This window comes from Mixophyes fleayi, chromosome 6 (genome assembly GCF_038048845.1).
Source record: "Mixophyes fleayi isolate aMixFle1 chromosome 6, aMixFle1.hap1, whole genome shotgun sequence".
Lineage (NCBI taxonomy): Eukaryota > Metazoa > Chordata > Amphibia > Anura > Limnodynastidae > Mixophyes > Mixophyes fleayi.
Genome location: NC_134407.1, coordinates 62,021,574 through 62,047,940, shown reverse-complemented (window position 1 = coordinate 62,047,940; position 26,367 = coordinate 62,021,574). Strand labels below are relative to the sequence as shown.

General features: G+C 37.7%; 1 protein-coding gene across 2 annotated transcripts in view; it reads left to right on the top strand.

The window, feature by feature from the left end:
• Nucleotides 1-21,808, top strand: part of CHST3 (carbohydrate sulfotransferase 3) — a 96,684-nt gene extending 74,876 nt beyond the window's left edge. For both annotated transcript variants that reach the window (XM_075216712.1, XM_075216713.1), the window contains 2 exons: nucleotides 13,636-13,898; nucleotides 19,075-21,808. In XM_075216712.1, coding sequence (XP_075072813.1) covers nucleotides 13,762-13,898; nucleotides 19,075-20,329 — 1,392 coding nt within the window. In that variant the 5' untranslated portion in view covers nucleotides 13,636-13,761 and the 3' untranslated portion in view covers nucleotides 20,330-21,808. The remainder of the gene's footprint in view (nucleotides 1-13,635; nucleotides 13,899-19,074) is intronic.
• The last annotated feature ends 4,559 nt before the right edge of the window (nucleotides 21,809-26,367 follow it).

Genomic DNA, 26,367 nt, shown 5'->3' with positions numbered 1-26,367 from the left:
AATGTATCTTATATATTTAATCAGTTCCAACAAATGTAACATATGAACTACATCATATTACGGATGTCCTTTGTGCAACAGAACTTAGCTCCTATGTTCTGTACAGTTTGGTGAATGTGACACCCTCACTAGAACTGGGCTGTCATAGCCAGCCCCTGGTTCTAATGCGAAAGCCGGGAGCCGATTAATATTGTTCCTGCCTTTTAGATCTGTCCACATAGTATATTATTAAAGAGTGTTTTATTGTGTCTATATGCAGAATCCTATATGCAAGGAAAATTCCCGGGGAATGACATCATTAGGGGTCCCCTGGCAGGAAGCCCAGGGTGACTCTCCCTCAGTATGTCAGATCATGCTGTAACACTGACATCTAAGCTTATGTTAATGCATGTGAACACCTTCCTTTTATAATAATATTAATAATAATAACAAATATATATATATGTCTAAATATCACTCAACAAAAAAAAAAAGAATTTAAAAAAAATTAAATAGAATAATAAAAAAAAAACACAAAGTACATATATTTGGTACCTCTATTGGTGTTAATTAGTTACTGTGTGCTTTTTTCTATATATCTATATATCTCTATCATACCAACTTTACCAACTCATAGCCAACGTTTTAAATCTGTTCTCCGGGAGATCGGAGTACAGATCATGTGACAGAGGGTAAGAGACGTAGTGACGATGTCATTACATCACTATAGCCCCGCTCCTACCATAAAATACAAATTCACTGTATTGAATAGTGGGGGGTGGGGGGGGGGGGGTCGGTGGGCTTAATGACACGATTAAACCTCACTATTAAATGCAGTGAATTTCAGCATTTTATAAGGTCCGGGAGGTTAGCCTACTCTCCTGGGAGTCTGGGAGGACTCCACGAAATTCGGGAGCCTCATGGAAATTCCACGAGAGTAGGCAAGTATGATCCACCTATCTATCTATCTATCTATCTATCTATCTATCTCTCTCTTTTTATATATATATATATATATATATATATATATATATATATATATATATATTAAAAGAAGGCCCTACCAAAATCTATGTAAAAATGCAAACTTCTCCTGGATTCGCCAAGTACTTAGACAGTTATTATCCACAAAACTGAGACACAGACAAATAATTACATTTGCTATGGTCACAAACACTAATTGGGCTAAGTAATATTAGGTGCCACGTCCTCTTATACACAATATATATAAGGGCACTCCCTTCTGGTCAAGATTGCTATTTTTCTTTATCCTGTCCTGTTTTCCCTGCTTAGTCTCTTGTTAGCAAGTTATTAGGCTGTCAGTGAGCAAAAAAAATAGAGCTGCTGACCTGCACCCAAAAAAGCAAATGTATTTGTTGGCCCGGAGTACGCAGACGTTTCTTTGGCCTGATGCAATATTTGGCATCCGTTTCTGTATCAGTGAGCAGGACTGGCGCAAGTAATTAAAACAACCGCTCCAGCAATTCTTGGATCTATCCTGAACAACTGCAGAGAACACACTTGTTCAGGCAACACAAAGAACAAGTGCTTATCATTTATCTTGTGATAAAGAGCCATCGTCAGGCGACTGTAATTTAGACTTTCCTTCCCAGGTGCACACTGATACATTTATTTCAACAGAGACACACTTATTGCAGCTGCGAGGTCTATGAAATGACTTTGTGTAGGAACAGTGAGTGTTTCATTAAAGAGATTTTATTTTATTCACAATCCAATTTTCTACTTTAATTTTACTCTCCTTACTTCAGATATTATCAATAGGACGGTCTAATTACAGAAACTGAACAATGCTACATCAGAGGCTTTGGATCTCAGATCATTCTTCTAGAAGGGAGCCATAGTAATATGCTACTTTTCAAACCAAGATTGTAACCTGTGCTGAGAATATACAGAAAAGTACTGTACACATATATTTTATCCTGAAACCAGCAATAGCGAAGGAAGGGAAAATCCTGCTGCACTATTATTAGGTCATACACACCCATCATCAGTCACTGTGAGGAGCGTTGCTTAACAGCTTAATGAAGCAGTGTGAAAAAATACATGAATAATATTTGAGGCAAGCACAATTTACAGAATAACCCCTTGTATTAAGAACTTTATATCTAAGAATTCCAGATAATAGATCCCATGCATGTACATACCTAAGTCTGCTATTTTAGAAGCATATTGATAGTTCCATTATATACAGGAATATGTGTTGGCCCATAAATATTTGTTGCATAGTTGTGGTAATATTTCATTATCTGTTCCTGCTGCCATTTCCTGATAATGTCAGTGGCTGCATTATGTAAGGAAGAAATAAAAGAGATTATTTAGTGTTTGTCACTGAAACAATTGCACCCAAAACTGAAAAGTCAGTTTTGCGTGGAATTCCTCAGGATATGCCACTTTCGTACATACCTGATGCCTGACATTCATGAGGCTCGATAGTCCCCTAACGTCCTCTACCACTCTCCTGGTTCATTCATGCTGAAGAATAAAGACAGAAACTGTGGGAACAAGGAGAGTGCTGCAGACAGTGCTGGATTTTCCTTGATCCTTTGGAAGTGATGCTTATTCAGACAGGCCACGTGTGGTTACACAGCGTGTAGGAGCCAGGAAAGGGGCAGTAAACTTTTGGAGACTTCCACCAGTGGACCACAGGTACGTAAACGTTTAAGAGGGGGTATAATTTGTGGTATTTCACCCAAAACTGAAAAAAACTCATTACAGTATATTACACAATTACTGTATGAAATGCTGTTATTCTATAGCTAACTGTATGCTCACCTCCAATGCACTTATCCGTTGAAGTACTTTTGCTTGTTGTGAATGCACTGCCTAGAAAGCTTAAACCTATATAACAGTTGCATTGAATAAAGTGTTATGCAGGAATGGAGGACACACAGCCAGAAATACAATCATTATAAAGTGGTATTAAAGGTTCTACCACTTCCTATTGGTGGTAGCTCATTAATAAGACTTTAGATCAGTGAGGAGCAACGTTAAGTAGCTGGAGGGCCACAAAAGCTGACCTCCAGCCTTCACAGGGGCCACGCAGAGGAAGGAGGGAGGCCACAGTGCATTCTCTCTTCCTCTGGATATGCTGCGTGACCTCATAACACTCTGCAAAGGGGTGTGGTGTTAATTTTCGGCACTGACAATGCCGACAGAAATGACAGCGAACAAAAAAGAACGATTATCTTAAAAACAACAGTGTAAAATAGCGACTTAGCATGTAACAGACATCCAGGATTTCTGGCTGCTGTAATGAACTTCACATTGAAAGACCAACTTATTCAAATGTGTACAATCAGAAGTGACATCAGTGGTCATGGACCCTGTGAAAACGGCGCTTTTAAAGCGGCAATGTTAGAACCCACCGTCTGTATAATGTCATTCAGGCGGTGGGTCCCAATGTTGCAGTTTTAAAAGCCCCGTTTTCACTGGGTCCATGACCACTGACGTCACTTCTGAGTGTACCCATTTGGATAAGTCGCTCATTGAATATGAGTTCATTAAAGCAGCCGGAAATCCTGGATGTCTGTTACATGCTAAGTCACTTTTTTATATTGTAGTTTTTATACTAATCGTTATTTCTTTGTTGCTGTGATTTCTGTCGGCGTTGTCGGCGCTGTAGACTACTACCAGTGCAAAGGATGTCAGTTGCCCCAGTTCTGCTAAGATGGGGAGCAGCAGGCTGAGGGCCACACGCTAAGCCTAGGGGGCTGCCTGCTGCCCGCTGCTGCACTACGTTCTCTCAGAATAAGCAGTACATTGCTCTCTGGGAGGTTAGAAGCAATTATTTAGCAGTGTATTATAATATGGCTTACATTAGGTAAAATGCACTTCACTTGGCTTGCATTCAACATGGAAAGTCAAATGAAACTTACATATAATAGCACATTATATTGGCAACATCTCCATATAATAGCACATTATACTGATTTCATGGTAAAGGTCTGTGAAATAAAATGTCTTGTATTTCTTTTATAGAAAAGAGTCCAAAAATCCTTATTTGGATCTCTACCGGATACTACTGGAGGACCATTTTATATGTAATTAAAGCTCTGAAATATTTGCTAGCTCACTGCATCAGGCTTGGTCATGCTTGGGAATTCTCTGATTAAGATCTAGACACAGAAGGAAAAAGCACATTATGACTAATGTCCTGTCTTTCAACTCCACTGTTTGGCAGTACAGCTAAATCCCTAGTCAGTACAGACTTGGTTTCCCAAGTACACTAAAAAGTGGTCAAAATAATCTAAGCAATAAAAGCAGCAATTGTTCTAGGTTAAGTAATCAAGAGAGTGGAAGTAATAGCATCCGTAAGAAAATGTACAGGATATATCTATAAGCTTTATTATTATTTTTTCACATGTCTTTTTATGTGGTATGTTTTCTATCTTTGTAAATGTTGACCTACAAAGACAGAATGTTAAATGACTTTAATGCCTTTAAGTATTTTATTTAGCAGAAATCATACCACACAGAAAACCGTAGTTCAGCACAAGTTTCAGGAAGAGTGGGTGCTCCATTTTATTTAATTTTTTTTATGTTATATAAAGAAATTCTTCAACAAATGTATACCATGAGACAGAGAGGAGATTTTAAAGAACTTTAATTTTATTTCCAAGTACAATGTAATAATAGTTGCCAGTACACAAGATGATATCAAAATTCAAGCAGATAAGCAAGTCACAAAGTAAACAAAAGGTACATAGTAGTGAGTAAGGCTGGGTACACACTACAGTGTTTTCAGGCAATTATCGGGCCGATCACCCGATTAACGATCGTTCAGCCCATTTTCACAATAGTGTGTACACTTAGACGATGAACGATAGTCGTTCCAAAGTACAGATCATAGTTTGATTTGATTGGTCAGCAGAACTATAGATCTCGTCCACCTATGGAACGACGTCCTTCCAATCCTGCAGTGTGTATGCAGTCACGATCAGGATCTCAGAGTTTAGAGTCATGGGGCCTGAGTCATTAAGGAGAGCAAAGCATAAAAAGGAGTAAATATTCTCAGGGACAAACCATGTTACAATGCAAGGGGTGCAAAGGAGTTTATTATTTTGCACATAAGTTAAATACTGGCTGTTTTTTCATGTAGCACACAAATACATGATCGTTTTATTTTTGCACTGAAATTTAAAGTTGGTCTAGGACATGCCCTATCCTAACTACAAATCTGTCACCACATTTTAAATTTACTTCCCCCTCCAATTCAACATGGTTTTGCCCAGGTGCAGAGTTACTCCTTTTATATGCTTTGCTCTCCTTAATGACTCAGGCCCATGGGGTAAATGTATGAAGCTGCAATTTGCAAGCCGCCGAATATTGGCGACTTTGCAGGGGAAATTTAAAGCGCCAATGGCTTTAAAGGCAAAACTTGCGTTTGCCTTTAAATCCATTGCTGCTTTAAATTCCCCCTGCAAAGTCGACGATATTCGTCAACTTGCAAAATGCAGTTTCATACATTTGCCCCATGATCTTTTCAGCCAGCGGTTATGACAGTTTAAGAGCACAAATCTTGGAAAATCTTTTAAAACGTGTATAGTGTGTACGCATGAATCGGCATTCGGATCGGGATTCTAAGTATTCAGAACAATTCAAAATAAAATATATTGAGAGCTTGTGCGTTCAACAGGTTAATGAAAGTAAAGATATAAAACTGAGCAGAATATACAAGGGTGTGCTGTGGGGAGGGGATATGGAAAGAGGGGGGCCATTGGACCAGAAAGAGGATTTTAGGCCAAAGAGCAAATTTTTTTATTTTTTTATGAAACAGTACAATGGAGAGTAACAGAACGAGTACTGAAGAACATGGTGTATGATCGTGTTTTTTGTTTTTACTGTAATGGATTTGACTACTTCATTCCCCTTTCCACTATTTTGCTTTCATCTGGATCAACTGTAATTTTGATTTTGGGTTGAACTCAATGAATGTGTCTTTTTGTTTTTTCATCCTAAGTATGTAACATTGTAATTATAATATTTCAGATTTCTTCCCCAAAAATGTGAGGTTTTCATTATCAGCCAATCAGGAAAGAGAATGCCGGTACTACATAACCCTGAGAATTTGGTCCTGCTTTCTGAGGTCTAATATGAAACCTGAGAGATCCCAGCTCTGATTGTAAATGGGAGTCATCATGTTTTAGGCATTAATCACTCACTAATTCAGTCATGCCTTATTTGTAATTTGGGGATATTGGCAAAGATGAAATACTCCGCCTGGGAGCCAGAACAACACTTTATCTTGGCATAGAATCTTTAACATCTCATAAAACATATGTTTCCAAGATGACCACAATCCTATTGACGGCACATGCTTCGACTTCTGTTTTCTTTGCTGCGGTGTCATTTAGAAAATATCTAGCAAATGTTCAGATTTTATTTGGAAACACTGTATCTCCTATCACGGTATGTGAGAATGTGGCGGAACAGAAAGCCTTCAACAATCAGTTGATGTATATAAATAAATGGTGATGATGATGATGGTGATGATGCATACGGTGCAATTATCAACAAAAGACTAGCTTGATTTAACGTTTATATTACAACTATTAAAAGGGCCCTTCCGACATTATGTCTAATACAGCAGAAAACTCGACTCATTAGACTGATACACAATAGGTAGAAGCTATATAGCAAAGCCCAACAATTGTTTCTTGCCAAAGAAGTTTACAAGTATTTTGGTGCAAAAATGGTATCTAAAATACGAAAGGGAATACAGAACAAGTAATATGTAAGAACTTTCATATATATTTATATAGTATATTTCCTTGAGTACATAGGTATTTGCGTTACTTTAAACACTATGCAAAACTTATTTGACACTGCGTTCACACATGTTCCTTATCCCAGAGCACAGTGCTGGCCAACTTGTGGCTCTCCAGATGTTGTTAAACTACAAGTCCCAGCATTCCCTGCCAGCTATCAGCTGGCTATCTACTGGCAAAGTATGCCGGAGCTTGTAGTTTCACAATACTTGGAGAGTAAGTTGGCCCGGCCAGCCATAGTCTATTTAAATAATAAACAATTATAAAGTGCTTCGAACATATTACATTTTAATGCATTAATGTATAAGCACTGATTGTTGTGCCGTGGACAGGCATATATCATATAATCACATTTTTTTAAGGTGTGTCAAGTAAACTTTTATTTGTTTCAGTTATTGCATTTCTGAAAGTTGCATAAACTTTAAATTGCTTTAAAAAAAAATGCCTTCTGCAGCTAATAAAGTATGCTACTAATTTATTAATATTCCCTAATTTTGTAGCATTAAAAACTTCAGGCCTCATAGCCGATTATATGTAAAACATAAAAATGTTTCAGATGAGAAAGAAATAATAATAGCAAAACACACCAAAAAGATGAATTTACATATATACTTCTAAGTTTAATGACTAGATGCAGCCCGCTTGGGGGTACTGTATTAAAAATACTGAGGGACATTTAAACAAACTAGTGCAAAGGAAAGCTAGTGATGTTGCCCATGGCAACTAGTCAGATGTTGGTTCTTATTTTCTAAAGTGTACTAGCACAATGACATTTAGGGGCAAATGTATCAAGCTGCAAGTTTCCAGCAGCTTTGGAAAGTGGAGATGTTGCCAACAGCAACCAATAAGATTCTAGCTATCATTTATTTAGTACATTCTACAAAATGATAGCTAGAATCTGATTGGTTGCTATATGCAACATCTCCACTTTTCACACCCGACGGAAACTCACAGCTTAATGCATTTACCCCCCAGAATGTGATTGGCTGCTGTTCTTTTTTGCATTCGTTTTCACAAATATGCACCATTGTGTTATATTGATTAGCACTATAAATAAAAACTTTTTGTTGGTTCTCTGAGGCAAATCATTTGAGACACAACATTAAGATGACCTAAAACCTTAGAACGTCAATACCAGAGAAAGTTTAAATGTCCACCCAAAGAAACAGTGTTCTCTCCAGATAGCGTATTTCTGTGTATTCTTGGCAATGCTGAGGCCCATAATTGCAGCTTTAATATTGTTTATTTTACATTTGGACTAAATGCCAAAATTTTGCAACTCTAGAGAGTTTGATTAGAAGCTTGTTCAGAGTTCATGTTACTTGATGAGCAGAAATTCCCTATTTCATTAGGAAGGTTTTGTGTATATGTTATATTAAATACAGCCTTAAAGAGATATGCAACCAGAAAAGTCTGTACTATTTAACACTTTCTTTTCATATATTTACTAAAACATTCGATTATTTACATTTTTCTTTCAATTTTATTTTTAATAATGTCTCTCTTACTTGTATAACATTGGGCACTTTTCTGTGTATCTTTAATGCTCAGTTCCACTTCCTAATTTAGCATCTTACTACTCACAAAAGGAGAAATACTGTTTCATCTTCTATATATATATATATATATATATATATATATATATATATATATATATATAAAAGAAGAAGTTCCTTTGTTTCTTTGTTTGTTGGTGAATATCTTCCAAAGATCTCAAGGTAAAGCGGCCAAATATCACATAGTTATTTAGTATTGCAAAAATAAGCTATTACACCATATACCAATAATGCAGAAAATAGTGAAAACATCAGTTTTGGGGTGTAAACAATTGTTTGACTGCTGTAAGGATAACTTGCAACACAACTTAATGACAACGCGACAAAGTAACAAATCTTATTTTCTAAATAGCATTTTTGGCCTATTTACCAAACAATTGGCTAATATATAAAAACTGATGCACATCACAAATTGGACCCGCGCAACTCCAGGTGATCCTGCTTGTTTATTAATATATAGCGATAGGGCTTATGGCGGCGATAGAAAATCAGCTATCGCCATCATTTATTATTAAAATTTCACCAAGGCCGCTGAGGTATTCTAAGCGATATCTTTACCTGACCCTCCTGAGTCAATACGCGTGACCAAGTTCCACCAATTAAAAAAAAGATAATAAACATTAAATAGTAGCATATAGAAAATAAAGTTATTGACGAATGAAACAAATTCTTTACTCAAATTCATTCATTATCTTCTGTTATTGCCATCCTGAGTTTGTACCTATTTTTACTTGTCGTTTGCTAGCCTGCTGGAGTTCACTTTTTTATTTCTTACCAACTATACTGCATTGCCTGTTCATTCAATGCACTCACCTTTTCTGCTAGTCATTCATTAGTTATCATGGGTACGGATACAAGGCATACTTGCCAACTTTTTTAAGTCAGCATCCGGGAGCTGTCTGGGGGAGGCGGGCGTTTCAGGGCCTGGGCTATGCAAAGCATGCCATTTTGGCCCCACCCCCCGTGATGTAATGACACAAATGCGTCATTTTACAGCAAATGCCACAATTCCCTGAGAATTTTGGATCTAATTATGCCCACTTCACTAGGAAGTGGGCAGATGCGGGAGGCTGCCATACTCTCCCGGGAGTCCGTGAGGCCAACCCAGAATCCGGACATTCCGGGAGAGTTGGCAAGTATGGTACAAGGCTTTCAACACAACAAAAGACTTAAGGGTGGGGGCATTTCTGAAAACTAGTGCAAACAAATAATATGGCATTACCCATATCAACCAATTAGAAGCCTGTTTTAATTTTTCAAATATCACTAGAGAAATGCCACTTAGAACTGAATTAGTTGCTCTAGTCTAGAACAATGATTGCCGGATTTTGATATTTTAAATATTATTATAAAGATTGAGTGCTTCATATTATGACTGATAGATTTCAGATAACATGTGATACTAGGGAGGTAACAGTGAAAATGACCCTTACATTTTCTTATGTCAGATAGTCTTCCTATTGAGTGCATTGGTAAAGGACATAAGCACACAAGTAGTACTACTGAGAGCAAAAATGTCATTACAGAGTTCTGAATAATTAAAAAATTCCATGTACCACACTCAAAAAAAACAAAACATTTTTTCTGAATTATTAACTGTTGTTTAATATGGAAAATGAATCCACAATGTTCAACAATTAACAAATATGACCTATAAAGATATTATTGAATAGCTTCTTGTTAAACATAAAGGAGTATACAACAGTAAAATGGTATGCTCACTATCAGACTTCTACCTGGTGGCAGAGCCTGAATTACCTGGAACACTTATCAATATGAAACAAACTCCTAATAAGGAAAACAAATATTTTATCTTTACAGGACATTTTAAATGGTGTGGGTGAATCCCCCCCCCTCCACCCTGGCCCCCTTCCACTGTGATGCCAGAACCAAAAAACCTGTGTAAATGCAAATTAGTTTTTACGACCATCTTTTCAAACCACATTTCTAGATAGGGATTCTTTTGGGAGGACTAAAAAGGGAGTTCTAGAGGGCCAGAGGGCCTGTGTTACTTCTACTGGATGAACAAAACAATACACCAGAGACAGGAGGGACAATCAATGACCAGATTTTATCCCATGGTTGAACAGAGAGTTCCTAAGAACCACAACAAGCTAATTATATGAATTAAATATTAGAATCTATTTATGGTTTTATGTGACATGTAAGTAGCCTGCCAAAAATGTACCCTTGTGTATGCGTGGTAGAAAACTAAGACTGTCAACTTCAATGGAGCAGTGAATAACTAAATATTCTCTGTAAAGTACTGTATAAAATGGTGACATGATATAAAAAGAGGTTATTATTATTATTAATAATAATAATAATAATAATAATAATAATAATAATAATAATATGCAGAGATCATTCTAGTGATCGATAATACAAAAAGGAGATCATCTTAGTGACATACAACACAAATAGCATTCTAGGGACCCCTATACAATACAGAGATCATTCATCTGACCTTAATACCATGCAGAGAGCATAATAATGACTGATATATAAAACAGAGAGCAACTTAATAAGCAATATACTAAACAGAGAACATTCTAATACCCTCTATAAAATAAAAAGAGCAGTCTCATGACACTAGTCAAAACACAATGCATACTAGTGACTGCTACTCAATGAGAACCCCTGTTGAGTATACTGATATAAAATGCAGACCTCCAAATCTCTGTTGGTTTTACAATGCAGTCACCCCAAATACCTGGTGGCTTCATAATGCAAACCCCCTCCCCTCCAAAATCTCTGATGGTGTTTCAGTGCATGCCCTTAAAATCTCTGGTGGCAATATTATACAATGCAGAACCCCTTCCCCATATCTTTTGGTGACAAGATCAGACCCCAGGGGGTAAATGTATCAAGCTGAGAGTTTTCCGGCGGGTTTGAAAAGTGGAGATGTTGCCTATAACAACCAGTCAGATTCTAGCTATCATTTTCTAGAATGTACTAAATAAATGATAGCTAGAATCTGATTGGTTTTTCAAACCCGCCGGAAAACTCTCAGCTTGATACATTTACCCCCAGATCTCTAATGAAGACCCAAATGAATTACTTACTCCCCCCAACAAATGTGTCTCTCAACAGGCTGGAGGACAGGTTTGGCTGTTCTTGGATACTGTAATATCCAGTAAGACAGCTTCCTGCACTTTGATTGGTGGATTGTTTCAGCCATCCACCCATGAGTGTGTGCAGACCTCCCTACCACTCTGATTGGTGAATACCCAGTGCCACCCACCATTCAGCATTCTAGAATCCATCTAATGTGAATGACAAGATAACCAGTCACACAGCTCAAGGCCACAGCCAGAAGCCAAGAGGCAGGTATAGGATATTTAGAAATGCTGGGGAGCATCCTCTGCCTTCCACTAGCCCTGGCCATGAACTTTATGAGCCTAGTACTGTACCAGTCCAGCCCACCCTACCACTAGCCACTTGCACTAATAGAGTCAGTATGAACAGGATCAAAACTGTCACTGTAAATGATCTACATAGGTTAACAAATGTGGCAAAAATACAAGAAATACAATGAACTAAAGCATAGTTGAAAAACCAACCTATAAACCAAACTGCTTCCTTTCAGAATTCCCTTTCCTGGTCAAGAAATAACGTGTTACTTATTTACACTCAAAAACTGCATGAATGTCAGCACTCATTACCTATATGAACTCTATCTACTCTAAGGTTTTATGTTTTAGGGACTTGGTATCTTGTGCCGTTGCAATATATTATTGCTATTAAAAAAATGAAAATATATACTGGACTGTGACTGTCATAGCATGTAGAAAGTTGTCATTTGAGTTTGTATATTTAAATTTTAATAACTGTTTCTCTCAATTGACAAAGGGCTAGATTTACTAAGCTGCGGGTTTGAAAAAGTGGGGATGTTGCCTATAGCAACCAATCAGATTCTAGCTTTAATTTTGTAGAAGGTACTAAATAAATGAAAGCTAGAATCTGATTGGTTGCTATAGGCAACATCCCCACTTTTTCAAACCCGCAGCTTAGTAAATCTAGCCCAAAATGTTAAGGTGTTATACATATAAAAAAGAAATCTCCTAAATCCCAGAGAACTTTTGCTATATTCAATAAAAAAAAAAGATATAGAAATAATATTATATTATGACAGGTATAATATTTCGTTATATTATGTCCATTTGCAGCTGCTTCACTATTTTCCACCTTTTTGCACTGTACTTTGTGCCCAGCTGGTGTCTACTGGGCCTCTGCAAGCCCTATTTCTCAGTCAATCCTCATTTATCTAACTCGCCCGACTTAAGATTTCTGAGAATCAGGTGGATGCCATAAAGATTCTTGAAGATGAAGTTGTATTTCGCTACACATTGAGTGAATATAAATGTGTGTATGTCAATAGGATCCATATGTCTGCTGCCTTTCCAGGAAAATGTTGAAGGGGGAATAATTGAAAAGTTATTTTTGCAATCCCAGGCCAGGCATAAATTATCATAGGACACCAAACTTTCTTTTGGCAAATAATCAATGGATTTCCTTCAAAATTACAGATTGCACATGTTTCAGTGTGTATAATGATGTGGTAAAAAAGAATTCACTGAAAAAAGACGATACAACACACACATATTCCTGTTTTGAATTTTTTTGTCAATGACATGTAGAGTAAGGGGTATATTTACTAAACTGCGGGTTTGAAAAAGTGGACTGTTGCCTATAGCAACCAATCAGATTCTAGGGCCTGATTCATTAAGGATCTTAAATTAAGAAGTATCTTATTTAAGTCTCCTGGACAAAACCATGTTACAATGCAAGGGGTGAAAACTAGTTTTCTGTTTTGCACATAAGTTAAATACTGACTGTTTTTTCATGTAGCACACAAATACTTGATAGCTTATTTGTACACTGAAATTTAAAGTTGATATTTGTGTGCTGCATGAAAAAACAGTCAGTATATAACTTATGTGCAAAACAGAAAACTAGTTTTGACCCCTTGCATTGTAACATGGTTTTGTCCTGGAGACTTAAATAAGATACTTCTTAATTTAAGATCCTTAATGAATCAGGCCCCTAGTTATCATTTATTTAGTACATTCTACAAAATGACAGCTAGAATCGGATTGGTTGCTATAGGCAACATCTCCACTTTTCAAACCTGCAGTTTAGTAAATATACCCCCAGGAGTTATAAAATAAGTAACGGCAAATTGATAGTAGGTGTAAAATGTGCGGTTATAAAGGATTCCAATTATAATGTACATGTACTGATTAGCTCACTTGAAGTTACCACAATACCTTTATTGTGATAACCACAACTGCTATGCTTTTCTTTTCTAGGAGAATCATTGAGAACACAGAGATTTTGGAGTGATGGCTTTGTTGTAGTTTCTGAATGAAGGGGGACAGGCAAACCCTCCAAGCCAGAACTAAGAAAGGAAAGATCCACTGGAATACTCCTCAGTCATGGATAGAGTACAGAATCTGCTCATGGACCTCAGAGATGTTCTGAGGACGATCAGGATGAAGGCCAAATATGCTCTCCTTTTGGTTTTTGTGGTGGTTCTGGTCATCATTGAGAAGGAAAACAAGATCATCTCAAAGTAAGAGAGGTTGTAAACAAGTTTTTATCAGGAACAAACACAGATTGATGCAGGAATATTTATATCTATCTGTATGTATCAATTAAAGCAACGTTCTGGCTCCAGAAGCTGTAATGAAATTTCTCTCTGATTCAACATGATCCTTTAGCTAAGTATACAGTTCATAACATTGAATTGAATACCCTTCCATTGCAAAATAAGATGTGAAGACGTTTCTTGAAAATATGTTCTTCACCAGGAAACACCACGTACCTTGGCAACACTATGAACCTCATTTACTATGTGAGCTGTAGTGCAGAAAGCCTTGGATTTGCACCACAGCTCCTAGACAGTCCTCCCTATGTGCATCAAGGTGCTCCCCTACTCTCCACACTCACTAAGCAAAGTTGAAGTTCTAGTTTGGTGGAGAGCAGGCACTGTGAAAAAGTGTAACTGTCACATCCATACTGTCCAACCTCCTATCATTTTACAACCATCCCTTTCATTACACTAAAATTTAGAGTTTTTCTCCTTAAATACTGCTCAGTTTAGCCTTATTTATAGCTAAGCATGAGAGTGAGTGATGGTCTTTATTACACTTGGCACATTTCTGTTTGAAGCGTGTTACATTGCACACCACAAAAATCAAATGTTTTTGTGGAGTGGAAATGACGGTGTGTACAGCAAAGAATGCATTTTGAAATGTGTTCCTCTTTCTCTAATTTTAGTAATTTCAATCTACAAAACAAAATCTTCTTTTTGTACTACTCTGCAAAGTTAGGTACATTGGTGCTCCTACCCCTTTTCCTGCAATGACACCCAGCTATGACCATAGGCCAGTACAATCTTCTATCTACTCTACAAATTCCACAAAATTGCTCCGTAAACCTATGTATTCTAGGTGCAATTGTGAGAATCAAGGGGCCCAGCATAACAAGATATTCCTCTGGGCCTTGGCTGTATTATATTTCATAAATGAGGTATTTCATAAATGTGGTCCAGCATTTCTCCTAGTTAAGTGCTGTTCAAGTATTTACAATATTAAGAGGGCCGCACACTGTACATAGTATAACTATATCCTTGGAGGGCTCCAGTTGACCATTGAATTACCAAGTGGATAGCCCTGCCTATCGTTAATAGGTCATACTTGCCTACTCTCCTTTCTGGGAGGTTCCTGAATTACCGGAAGATTGGGAATCCTCCCAGATCGGGATAGAGGCGGGGCTTAATGACAGGATTTACGTCATCAGTCCCCATTGTTCAATGCTGTGCATTTCATGGCTAATGCACTTGTCAAATGACTCAGAGCAGAGGTTTTAAAAGTGGGCAAGTATGTAATATGTATTTCACTTATATATAAGAGTTATACATTATAAGTTATTACTCTAACGTGACACAATGAAAGAAAATCATCATGCAATATTGCTTTAATAAAAGAAATATAAAAATCATTGAAAATCTTTATACTTATAAGTAAAGAGTATAACTGCATACAAAAAGTACTGCGTTTGCATAGAGCAATCATACAAATCATTAAAATGTGGAATAGTGAGTTCTCTGCTAACAGTTCAATACCTCTCTTTGTGCACTTAATTACCGATTTCATACATGAATATATATTGGCACACAGCACCAGTTGGCAACAAGTAGTAAAGTTTTAATGGCCATCATACTGCGGTACAAGGTATGGCAAAGCATCCCAGCTTCAGTAATAGTAGCACAGCATGTCTGAGGCCCCTACTTAACAATCACACTCAATACACACGATTGTTTGAGAGGTGGATATTCCAGTATGTTTATTAAAGTAAAATGTAAATAAGTTTATATAATTTTAAAATCAGATGCACACTTCTCTTGTGAAAGAAATGGTATTGTGCTACTTCATGGGCTTGAGGAGCACCAAAGCAGTAAAGTAACCCAGTGCAAAAGTTATACCGCATCACCCTTCACGCCACTTTTCAGTAACTTAGGGCTAGATTTACTAAGCGGGTTTGAAAAAGTGGGGATGTTGCCTATAGAAACCAATCAGATTCTAGCTGTCATTTTGTAGAATGCACTAAATAAATGAAAGGTAGAATATGATTGGTTGCTATTGGTAACATCCCCACTTTTTTAAACCCGCAGCTTAGTAAATCTAGCCCTTAGTGTATAGTGAAATGTCAGTTAATACCATAATAGTAATAATATATATATATAGTTATAAAGGCTCAGCATGCAAAATATGTGAAACATATTATATAACATTAATGTATCATAATAATGGCCCCAATGTTACACAATATTAATTCCCCTAATAGCCCAAAAAATTTCTCAAAAGAACGAATTAACTGCAGTCTTCTCAATATTATACATCTTCATGTGAATGCTGCTCCCACTACCCACAACGCTTTGCTAGACTTCTAGAAGAACTGTAGGTCATAGTAATTATTAGGAAACAATCTGTGATCAGTATGCTGGGTGCCTTTACAGTGAACTCTGAATGGAATGTGGAATAATCTAGTGCTAGTAACCAACCAATTAGAGCACAAGTTGCTATGCTAGTTACTATGGCCTGGCAGAGATGGACCCTTCTGCAGGATTTGCTGTAGGTTTGTCTCTGCTGAATTGTGTGAGCTGCAGTGTGCAGTCTCTGGATTTATATGGTTTCAGATGACTGGTAGAGCTAGCTATGCACATTGTTATTTTGTTATATTACTGTGAAATATTTTTTAGCTACAACAATGTGTTTGGACACATTTAAAACCTCTCTGAAGAAATCCAGCTGTTGATTACTATAGAATGTCTACATCAGCACAATGTCTAAATAGATCCATACTACAATCACATGTAGCATTTACATCAAATATTATTCTTGTGATTCTTTATATCTCTTTCCTTGAATGATACACTAAAGCTAGGTACACACTACAGAAATTTCGACCAACTTTTTATGCAGAGCGATTTTACATGCGATCGATGATCTGATCGCTCGGTCCATGGACTGCATACACACTAGCCTTGTTTAGGACGATAAAGGGAAGAGAGGAAGTCCCTTTAGCGACTTTTTACAGCCATGTTGTCGTGAGCAATGACTGTAATTTCGTACTCACTATTGTGGATCAGTCGGAAGTTTATACATACTGTACAGCGGAAACGAGATTGGACCGAAAATATTAAACGGTACGACCAACCAAATGAGGCGATAATCGTCCATTTGGGCAGACTTTCGACCATCGTGTCACTACACACACTGACCCGACTTTTGAACGAGCGGTCGTATGTCGGCTGTTTGAGCCGATTATTGGATGAAAACAGTGTAGTGTGTACCCAGCTTTACACACAGGGACAACTCTACGACATTGAGTTTGTTCAAATCATTAAAATAACTTCATGCTTTTTATAAAATGGAATTGTAGCATATGTGAGATCTACTAACATTTCTATAAAACATGTACCTAAATTAAACAGTATGTTGAATTTTACCATTTGTGCCCCTCTTCTTGACCAGCAGTGGTTAAACAACTCTTCCATTTATGTTTTTACCTCACCTTCTCCCACCTTAAACACTACAGTGCTGCATGGCTTCATTCTCCACCATGTATAGATAAAATACATATGTTCAACAGTAATTTGAAATAAAAAAAAAAACATTCTGATGGCAGGTATGCATTAGAAAACAAGGTGGTGAGAGGATAATAGCAGGGTCAACCTTCCACCCCTTCAATACTGTCATCCTAGTACTGGGCCTGTGTCGACTAATACTTCCAACTCATCTTTTAGTATAAAAGAGCATGTCAAGGCTAATAATGCTTTATTCTGCCCAATAAAACAGCCACGCTACCTTATCCATCTTACCTTGCAAAGGTGCCATACTGGTCACACAACAGGCTACATAACCAGGTGTAGTTATGTCAAAATCATGGAATCTATGCTAGTGCCAAACATGTTAAATGACCCTCTGGGTATTAATAATATTTTTCTGTCCTTTTTTTTATACATATTCTTTATTTTGATATACTTTCACATCCAGAAATTACTGTATAGAAGATGTGGACAAATTAGGTCACAGCATGATCAATCTATAAATGTCCATATCTCCATGAGGTCCCTCTGGCATCTCAGAGGCAGGGGCAGGCTGGGCTGGGGGGCAGGGGGTCATCTGCCCCCCAGGCTGGTCCCACAGTGGGTTACCCTGGGCGTGGTCACTGGGCCACCTGTATTTTTTTCCTTTAAAAAGTTCCTAACAGGCTGCTGAGTCAGGTCTTGCCCCCAGGCTAAAATTTTCTAGCCCAGAGATATGCCTTACACTTAAAGGAGGCATCCTGTGCAGTGCTAGGCATGGTATGGGACAAGCACTCTTATCTTAGTTGCTTCCATATGCTACATTGCTCTGTGATGTTCCCCTTTAAGAGGCCAAGTACTTATAGGATCTGCTCCTATTGGACGACAGTCATTTCAGAGCAAATTTTTCTGACATTAATAATATATGCATCAGATCACTCATTTTTTAATGTGTATAAATGATCAGAATGTTGCTTCATTCTGACAGTGTTGTCCATTCTGATTAATCTGCAGGTGTAATTGAAGTTTACAACCATTGCTTATAAATACAAATATTTGTTTTCAGATAGTAATGTTTCAGAATACATGACTAAAGCTTATGTAACGCTTCTTTGGCATTAATAATTGGAATATTTTGCACATTTTATTTTGGTTTTCGGTGGCTCAAAGTGTAAAGTATTGTTATCCTTTATTTGTATAGTGCTCACATGTTATATATATTATATGTTTTATATATAGTGCTCACATGTTATATAGCACTATGCTGACCTAGGACTTTTCATTCAGGCACATTTGCCCATGCCCCAGTAGAACTTACAATATATGTTCTTTTACACAAACGCACACACCAAGGCCAATTCAAAAACCTAATTAATCTACCATTATTTCTGTACTGTTTAGAAAATCAGAAGGAAGGAAACCCAGGTAAACACAGGGACAATATGCAAAATCTACACATATACTGGGTCAGAGTCAAACCCCACTCCACAGGGCTGCCACACAACAATGTTAATCACAGTGGCATTATTTGGTTTATTTTAAAGTTTATTTATAAAGTTTAAATTGCATATTTAGGAAATGCAAAAATACATGTTGGTTAAGATGGAAAAATGCCACTATCCTGTTTTAATCATTGTGATTTTGTTTTTGTTTGCAGAGTGTCGGACAAACTTAACCTGAAGCAGATGCAGCAAAACATATTTGAGGTCAACAGCACAGACTCCAATATTGCATATTCAGAGAATGGTTCCTTGCTGTCCCTTAGTGAGTTGGACTCTGCCTTCTCTCAGTTTAGGAAACAATTGGCGAATGTCACGCTACAATTTGGAGGAAGAAACCCATTTGTCGCAGAGCTTCCAAAAACTCCTCGAAGACATATACTTCTGATGGCCACTACACGCACAGGCTCGTCTTTTGTTGGAGAGTTCTTTAACCAGCAGGGAAATATCTTTTATTTGTTTGAGCCACTTTGGCATATTGAAAGAACGGTGTCATTTGAGTCTATCGGCGCCAATGCAGTCGGTTCAGCAATTGTTTACAGAGATGTTCTTCAGCAACTTCTCCTTTGTGATCTTTACATCCTGGAAAACTTTATTTCGCCAATTCCTGAAAACCACCTTACCAGGTTCATGTTCCGTAGGGGCTCCAGCAAGTCTTTATGTGAAGACCCGGTGTGTACTCCCTTTTTGAAAAAAGTATTTGAGAAGTACCATTGCAAGAATCGCCGATGTGGTCCTCTTAACATGACACTGGCAATGGAGGCGTGCTTGAATAAAGAGCATATCGCTGTTAAAGCAGTACGTATCAGACAGTTGGAGTTCCTACGTACTCTAGTAGAAGACCCACGCCTTGACATGAGGATCATACAACTAGTGCGTGACCCACGTGCTGTTCTGGCATCACGCATGGTAGCATTCTCTGGCAAATATGAATCATGGAAAAAGTGGGCGTTGGAGGGTGCAGCCCCCATACATGAAGATGAGGTCCAAAAATTGAGGGGTAACTGTGAGAACATCCGTTTGTCTGCAGAGCTAGGATTGAGACAACCAGAGTGGCTCCGAGGACGTTACATGCTGATACGATATGAAGACATTGCTAGGTTCCCTCTTCAAAAGGCCAAAGAAATGTACAAGTTTGCTGGGATTACACTTACACCACAGGTAGAGGAGTGGATTACCAAGAACACCCAAGCTTCCCAAGACAGTAATGGCATCTACTCTACGCAAAAGAACTCATCAGAACAGTTTGAGAAGTGGCGTTTCAGCATACCCTTCAAATTAGCCCAGGTGGTTCAGGATGTCTGTGAACCAGCAATGAAACTCTTTGGCTATAAGTTGGCAGGTGACATAGAAACGCTTACAAATCGATCCATCAGCTTGTTAGAAGAAAGAGTTAATTTTTGGGTGACGTAGTGTTCACCTATTTATCTTATTTATGTGTTTGGGGAAAACTGCCAATAAACTTAGTGCTTTAAACATGGGAGGCAGATGGGAGGAGGGGCCACTTTGCACCTGCTGAGCCGCGTTGCACCGTCTTTAAAGCCTGTGTGCATTTGTCAGTGAATCGCTTCCTAAATTAGGAAGTGTTTTCTTAATGCAATCTCAGAGGAAGATGGTGAAGGCTGATTGGCTTTTAAAGTGATTGATGCCTGCTGATGTACAGAAACTGCCTACTTATACAGGTACTAAAGAAATCCTTTGCCTGGAAGAAGCCAGAGTCTTTTACTTTCCACAGCACAGGCCGCTTTCTGAAGCTAAAACAAGGATTTTCTGCACTAAACAATACACCCAAAGAGTTCCAGGACTCTGCAAACTTACAATTTCTGTACGTAGCAAATTAATTATGAAGTCAAATGTCCAGATCGTCAAAGCTTTATCATTTTTAAAAAAAACAAAATACAAACAGCCTTTTGAATTACCATTTTCTTAGAAAATAGATTTACAATTTTCAATAGTTTATTGTGTACAAAGACAGCTGACTTAGTTTGAAAATATTTCTGCCACTCAGAACAGATGTTTTCTGTAGGACAATCTGGAGATGGGATGTACATTTGAATGCAGTGCATTTGAACGAGAAACAGCTTGTGCACTCAGACCGTTGCTGCACTTGAAAAAAACTAAACAAATGAGTTGCAATATCCCCCAGTCTAGAAACTGAAGCGCTCAAACTTGTTACAGTTTCACACTGTGCTTCCCAGCTTTTTAATGTGTCCTGTTCCTACAATGCTTCATCACAAACACTTAGCTGAGGGTTCAGCATGTGACAACAAACATTTTACACCAGAGGAAGCCAATTTCTTTCTTTCCAGGCTGTGAGCTGGCACCACCTGTTTCCCACTCTGGTTTGTTCTAACACTCCATAAAATGTAAACAGACCTCTCACCTGTCTTCTCCGTTCAATGAGGTCTGTAATGAGATAATGAATGCTTAGAGCACAGGGTAATGTCCAGGGCAGCTGGACTTGTCCAAACATTTATAATTAGTTCAAGTGATTAGTCTATAAGTTGAAACCAGTATGAAGGAGCTTTAGTTAGCCCAGTTTAGGCGTTATCATTGGTACACAACAGGTATAACACAGAGAAGGCCAACCCACATAGCAGCCACTATAACACAGTCACTGGGGGACAGATGCTTGAAAGGATCCATAATAACAAGTTGTTTTGTATGTTCTAAATTAATATTCATACCCCCCCCCCATGTGATCACACCTCTTAATTCTCCCAGTGATTATCAGCCTATACCTTTGTGTCTGACACTCCCATAATTGTTGCCTTGCATCATAATGCATTGTGGGTATACCTGAGCTCATCTGTAGAAGAAGGATTTAAAGAAACTGTATCTTTATGTTGCAATTGAAAGTGTTGGTTAAAAGTGCACATTGTCTATGATTAATCAGTGTTCAGAGCTAACAAATTGCATTTTATGTAGTTTGCCAACATGTAAGAACTTGTTTTTCTGTAACATCCAAAATATTCACAATCTAAAATTTAAATGAATATTGTTTCTTTAAGAACGGTTAAGCACGACACTAATTTGTTCTTACAAAAAACAGGCATATTTTGAAAAGATTAGGACATGCTGGGAAAATGACTCTTAATTCCTCCAAGTGTTACCCTTTGTATACTGGAATACCATTGCTCAGGATTCTACTTTAAAAAGTAAAAAAAAAACAAAAAACCCTAAAACTCAGAGTCTACTTTCTAAAATGTAGTTTTTGAAATGCAGATGGAAGGTGAGTAAATACTACAGTTTGTTTTCTGAAAGTTTCTGAAGCTTTTTGGAGTTTTGCCCAATCGATTAAACCAGTCAAATTTGCAGTCAAACAGTCAAAGTGCACCCGCCTAAGACCTGTCTATATGCACTTTATAAGCAGACTTTGCCTGTTTTAGGGCATGCACATGTTGAGCTTGGTATGTTCCACCTAGGCTGCATTTACCGCAGCTTGTACAACTGTTAAAATATATCAATAAAATCAATCCCTACTGTAAGCACGCTGTGAGTACACCCTGTCACTTTCCAAACACTCCACAGACGAGGAATGCAGCTTCTATTTTTGGCCCATCAAGTGCTCAGAAAGTGTTGATCCCTATAGTAAACGCTGTCAGCACACAAAGACAATCTGTTTTAAAAGCGGTTGAAGCTAAGGTGAACATAGCTCAGGTGCAATACACCACAAAGAGTGCCTGTGTGTACAACCCTAGAGAGATATTTATTTTAGAATTCAAGATATTATCAGTAAAGTCAAACAATGTTTATATGCATCTACATTAGCATATTGAACAACATATGTACACAGTGGAGGATTATCATATGTTCTTCTCATTCTCATATAGAGGGAAGGATGCAGGAGAGATGCAAACTGTAACATAGCTGCAATATGCCATTGACAGGTTCAGGGATCATTTGAATAGCACACACACCAGCTAAATAAAACACCATCTCTTATGTTAACATCCTGGACACTTTCCAATCCTACATTTAAAGTTTTGGGTATCTTTATTAAGCGAATAAAAAAATTCTCAGAGACTACATTCAGCATTTAGAATCATGGCTTATGTTTCTGAAACTGTCCAGCGATGCACAAGGGCATAGCTGAATCTGTACAGAGAGCCACATTTTTATTCATACTTGTATTTAGTGTTAAAAGTATCACGAAAAATGCAGAACTTTATATATTGGATTCCCAATCAATATTTCTTCAAATATATATTGATCTGGGTGTACCCGTTGTTTACCCAAGCAAAAATAAAAAGATGAAAAAATAGATTGTTTACTAAACTATAATTCATGGTGATAAAAACATAATAGTATAAATTTCCATCAGATGTACAGAATGCACAGTTTCACATCATTGAAGCTGTTCTGATAAATTCACTCTGTTAAATGACCCTTTATGTTATTTCCCAGAAAGTTTCATTGAGGTCATTCCTGGCAGTGAGCTGGCCCCTGATTGAGAGAGAGAACTGTATATACATTGCCTGGTTCAGGTTCACACTTCACTACAGGCCATAAATTACCAGCAAGATGGGCTTCACTTCTTCAGCTCCTTATGGCACTATAATGCCCTCTGTGTATACCTGACATGAAAAATTCCCTTTAGACCCCTACGGTTCTGAGTGAGGTAGTACAGCACTGGTCTGTTACTGCAATTTAGCAAGAGTTAAGGTGCAAATCTGAGATTTATCTTTTCTTCATTTATAAATTCTCAATATCATACTGTTATAGTAATGCTGTGGCATTCCTAACATAGGTGTTGCGCATTATATATACATTAAATGAACGCTGTGTCCTCAAAATACCCGGACAAGCAGGACTCGGCAGTTTACACTTATCCTTAGACTTGGAAAATTCTACACTGCATTTGAAAAGTATCACTTTAACTTCTCTACATACACATAGTAATGAATGAGGCTCCAGAACTAGTTCTCATACACTCTACAAACACTGATTTTAAAGCATGGTGCACAATCGTCCATCCCACACTAACTTTTCTGTGCAATGGAATATGTAGGCATTGCACTACATAAGTGACCAGCAGTTTCCCAATTGATCATACAAAAATTTTAAAAAGACAATGAGGATTATCTGGCACCATATTATAAGGCACCATGCAGTGAAGTGTGACAGTTTTGTTTGAGTGCATACTTGTGTAATACATCTGTGACATGCCTGCTGGCTACTACAGGTCTGCGATCGTAGAACGGGTTGTGCTTCTATGCAGCTTGGTCAAAATATCTAAGCATTGATTACCTGTATTTCATTGGCCGCAACTCATTAAAAACTATCGAGCTGTTAATTTGGGCATTTTGCAGAAGGGCTGCCTGGCAATATTATTGGCTGAACCTGTCTCCCCCAATTTTGATTTAGCGGACTATCAGCCTCCCAGAACTATCTTTAATAAAATAGTTGTGTGTCCGGGCCACTGCATAATACTGTACTGGGTTGAGTAGTATGGATGGAGTTAGCCAACAGACAAAGAAGTAAGAGGGCTCGTCAGCAGGGCTGATCTGGCATTTGGGCTTTTTTTTATAGTTTGTATGGTAGTGGTGGCAAAGCAAGTTATGTCTGACAACCCTAAAATCTCCATGTTTAAAGCCTATTTTTTGCTTTCGCTCACATTACCCATCACAAAGTGCACAGGCAGGTGCAATCATGTCAAATGCAGGCAGACTCAGCTTCTGTAGGCAAGTGATTCTGCCGTACTTCATTAATGACCCAGAATGTCAATTCAATATTACAATATATACCTACTTAGCACTGTTTAAGGATTTAGGTAAAAAATTATTTTTGAAATAAAATATTAGTTGCATTTTGTATTGAGTAGTATTGAGGAAAGATAATCCAATATACTTAGTGAACGCTGCAGGAAGACATGTTCAAGCCAATGAATTAAAGTTGTCCTAAGGTTCCCTGACACATTACCAGAGAGTAAAGCTCCCTTCTTATTTACACCCAGCACACTAATCAAGTTATTGTTTTAGTTTTTCAAGACACTTTAGGTTCCTATCGAAGTGACAAGTCTAATTATGTATATGAAAATCATTGGAATAAACTTGGCATAGACATTGTTCTATATTTTATGGTTTTTTTCCATATATTGTACATTAACATCTAGGGCTAGATTTACTAAGCTGCGGGTTTGAAAAAGTGGGGATGTTGCCTATAGCAACCAATCAGATTTTAGCTTTCATTTATTTAGTACCTTCTACAAAATGACAGCTAGAATCTGATTGATTGCTATAGGCAACATCTCCACTTTTTCAAACCCGCAGCTTAGTAAATCTAGCCCCAAGTCTTAAAGCGTTTACCTCTAACTTTTCACTGTCAATATTCCCTATTATTCCCATATACCCATTTATGCCAGGGTAACCTTATTCCATAGAGCTCCCATATCCCAGAAGCAGAAAACATGACACTCCAGAGAGATGCATTCTTCCTAGTCTTTATGCTAACCGTTGCTTCACTGGGTGTACATACAGTAATTCAGTTATATCTGTCAATTTCCATCATTCCTGTCAATCAAATGGATGCTAAACATTTTAAGTCAAAGATTTCCAATTACAAAATCAATTAATGATATATTTTTTTTCTTTAGGAAAAATAAATATATTTGGGAACCCCTGAAATACTGATCTAGTACTAACAAAATGTACTAATATTTGTATAAGTGGCAGTGATGTCATCAAAGATAACGGCTTTTAGCAGCGTAATGTAGTAGAGGAACGGTAAGCGGACGTCTTACTGTTTCCTATAGGTTGTATCATTGCTTCTTATGCCAGGTTATAAAATAAGTCCCATTGTGTATTATAGGGAATAACATATTCTGTACTGTTGATCAGACTTGTATGAAAAAAGCACAATAACAAAAAAACATTTAATAATTAGAGATGTTCACTGACCCCCGTGTTCTGGTTTTGGTTTTGGATCTGGATTAACGTCGTGTTTCGGTTTTGGTTTTGGCAAAACCACCCTTGTGTGTTTTGGTTTTGGTTTTGCATCCCTATTTTGTTTTTAAAATCCTTATTTTTTTTTTTGTTAAAATCACATATTTCTGCTTTTTTCCCCCTACATTATTATTAACCTCAATAACACTAATTTCAAGTCATTGTCTGTCAATTTTGACCACCTCACAGGTTACAATATTATTTTCATACACTTTCAAACAAAGACTACTCAGTACTCGGATCTGCTAAGTTCGGTTGTGTTTGGTTCTCGGGGAACCGAGCCTGAACATCTCTATTAATAATATGGTGCCATGTCCACAAGTAAAATCCTGTAACATACAAATAGATATAGTTTTCCTTTTTGTAAAGTAACAGCCAGGCCCGGCGCTCCCATTAGGCAAGGTTACCTGTCACGGCCGCCGCACAGCATTCAGATGCACGGGGAGGGGGGGAAGAGGCTATTTTGTCACCACCGCCGCCTCTCTGCTCCGTCTCCTCCCCTCCACT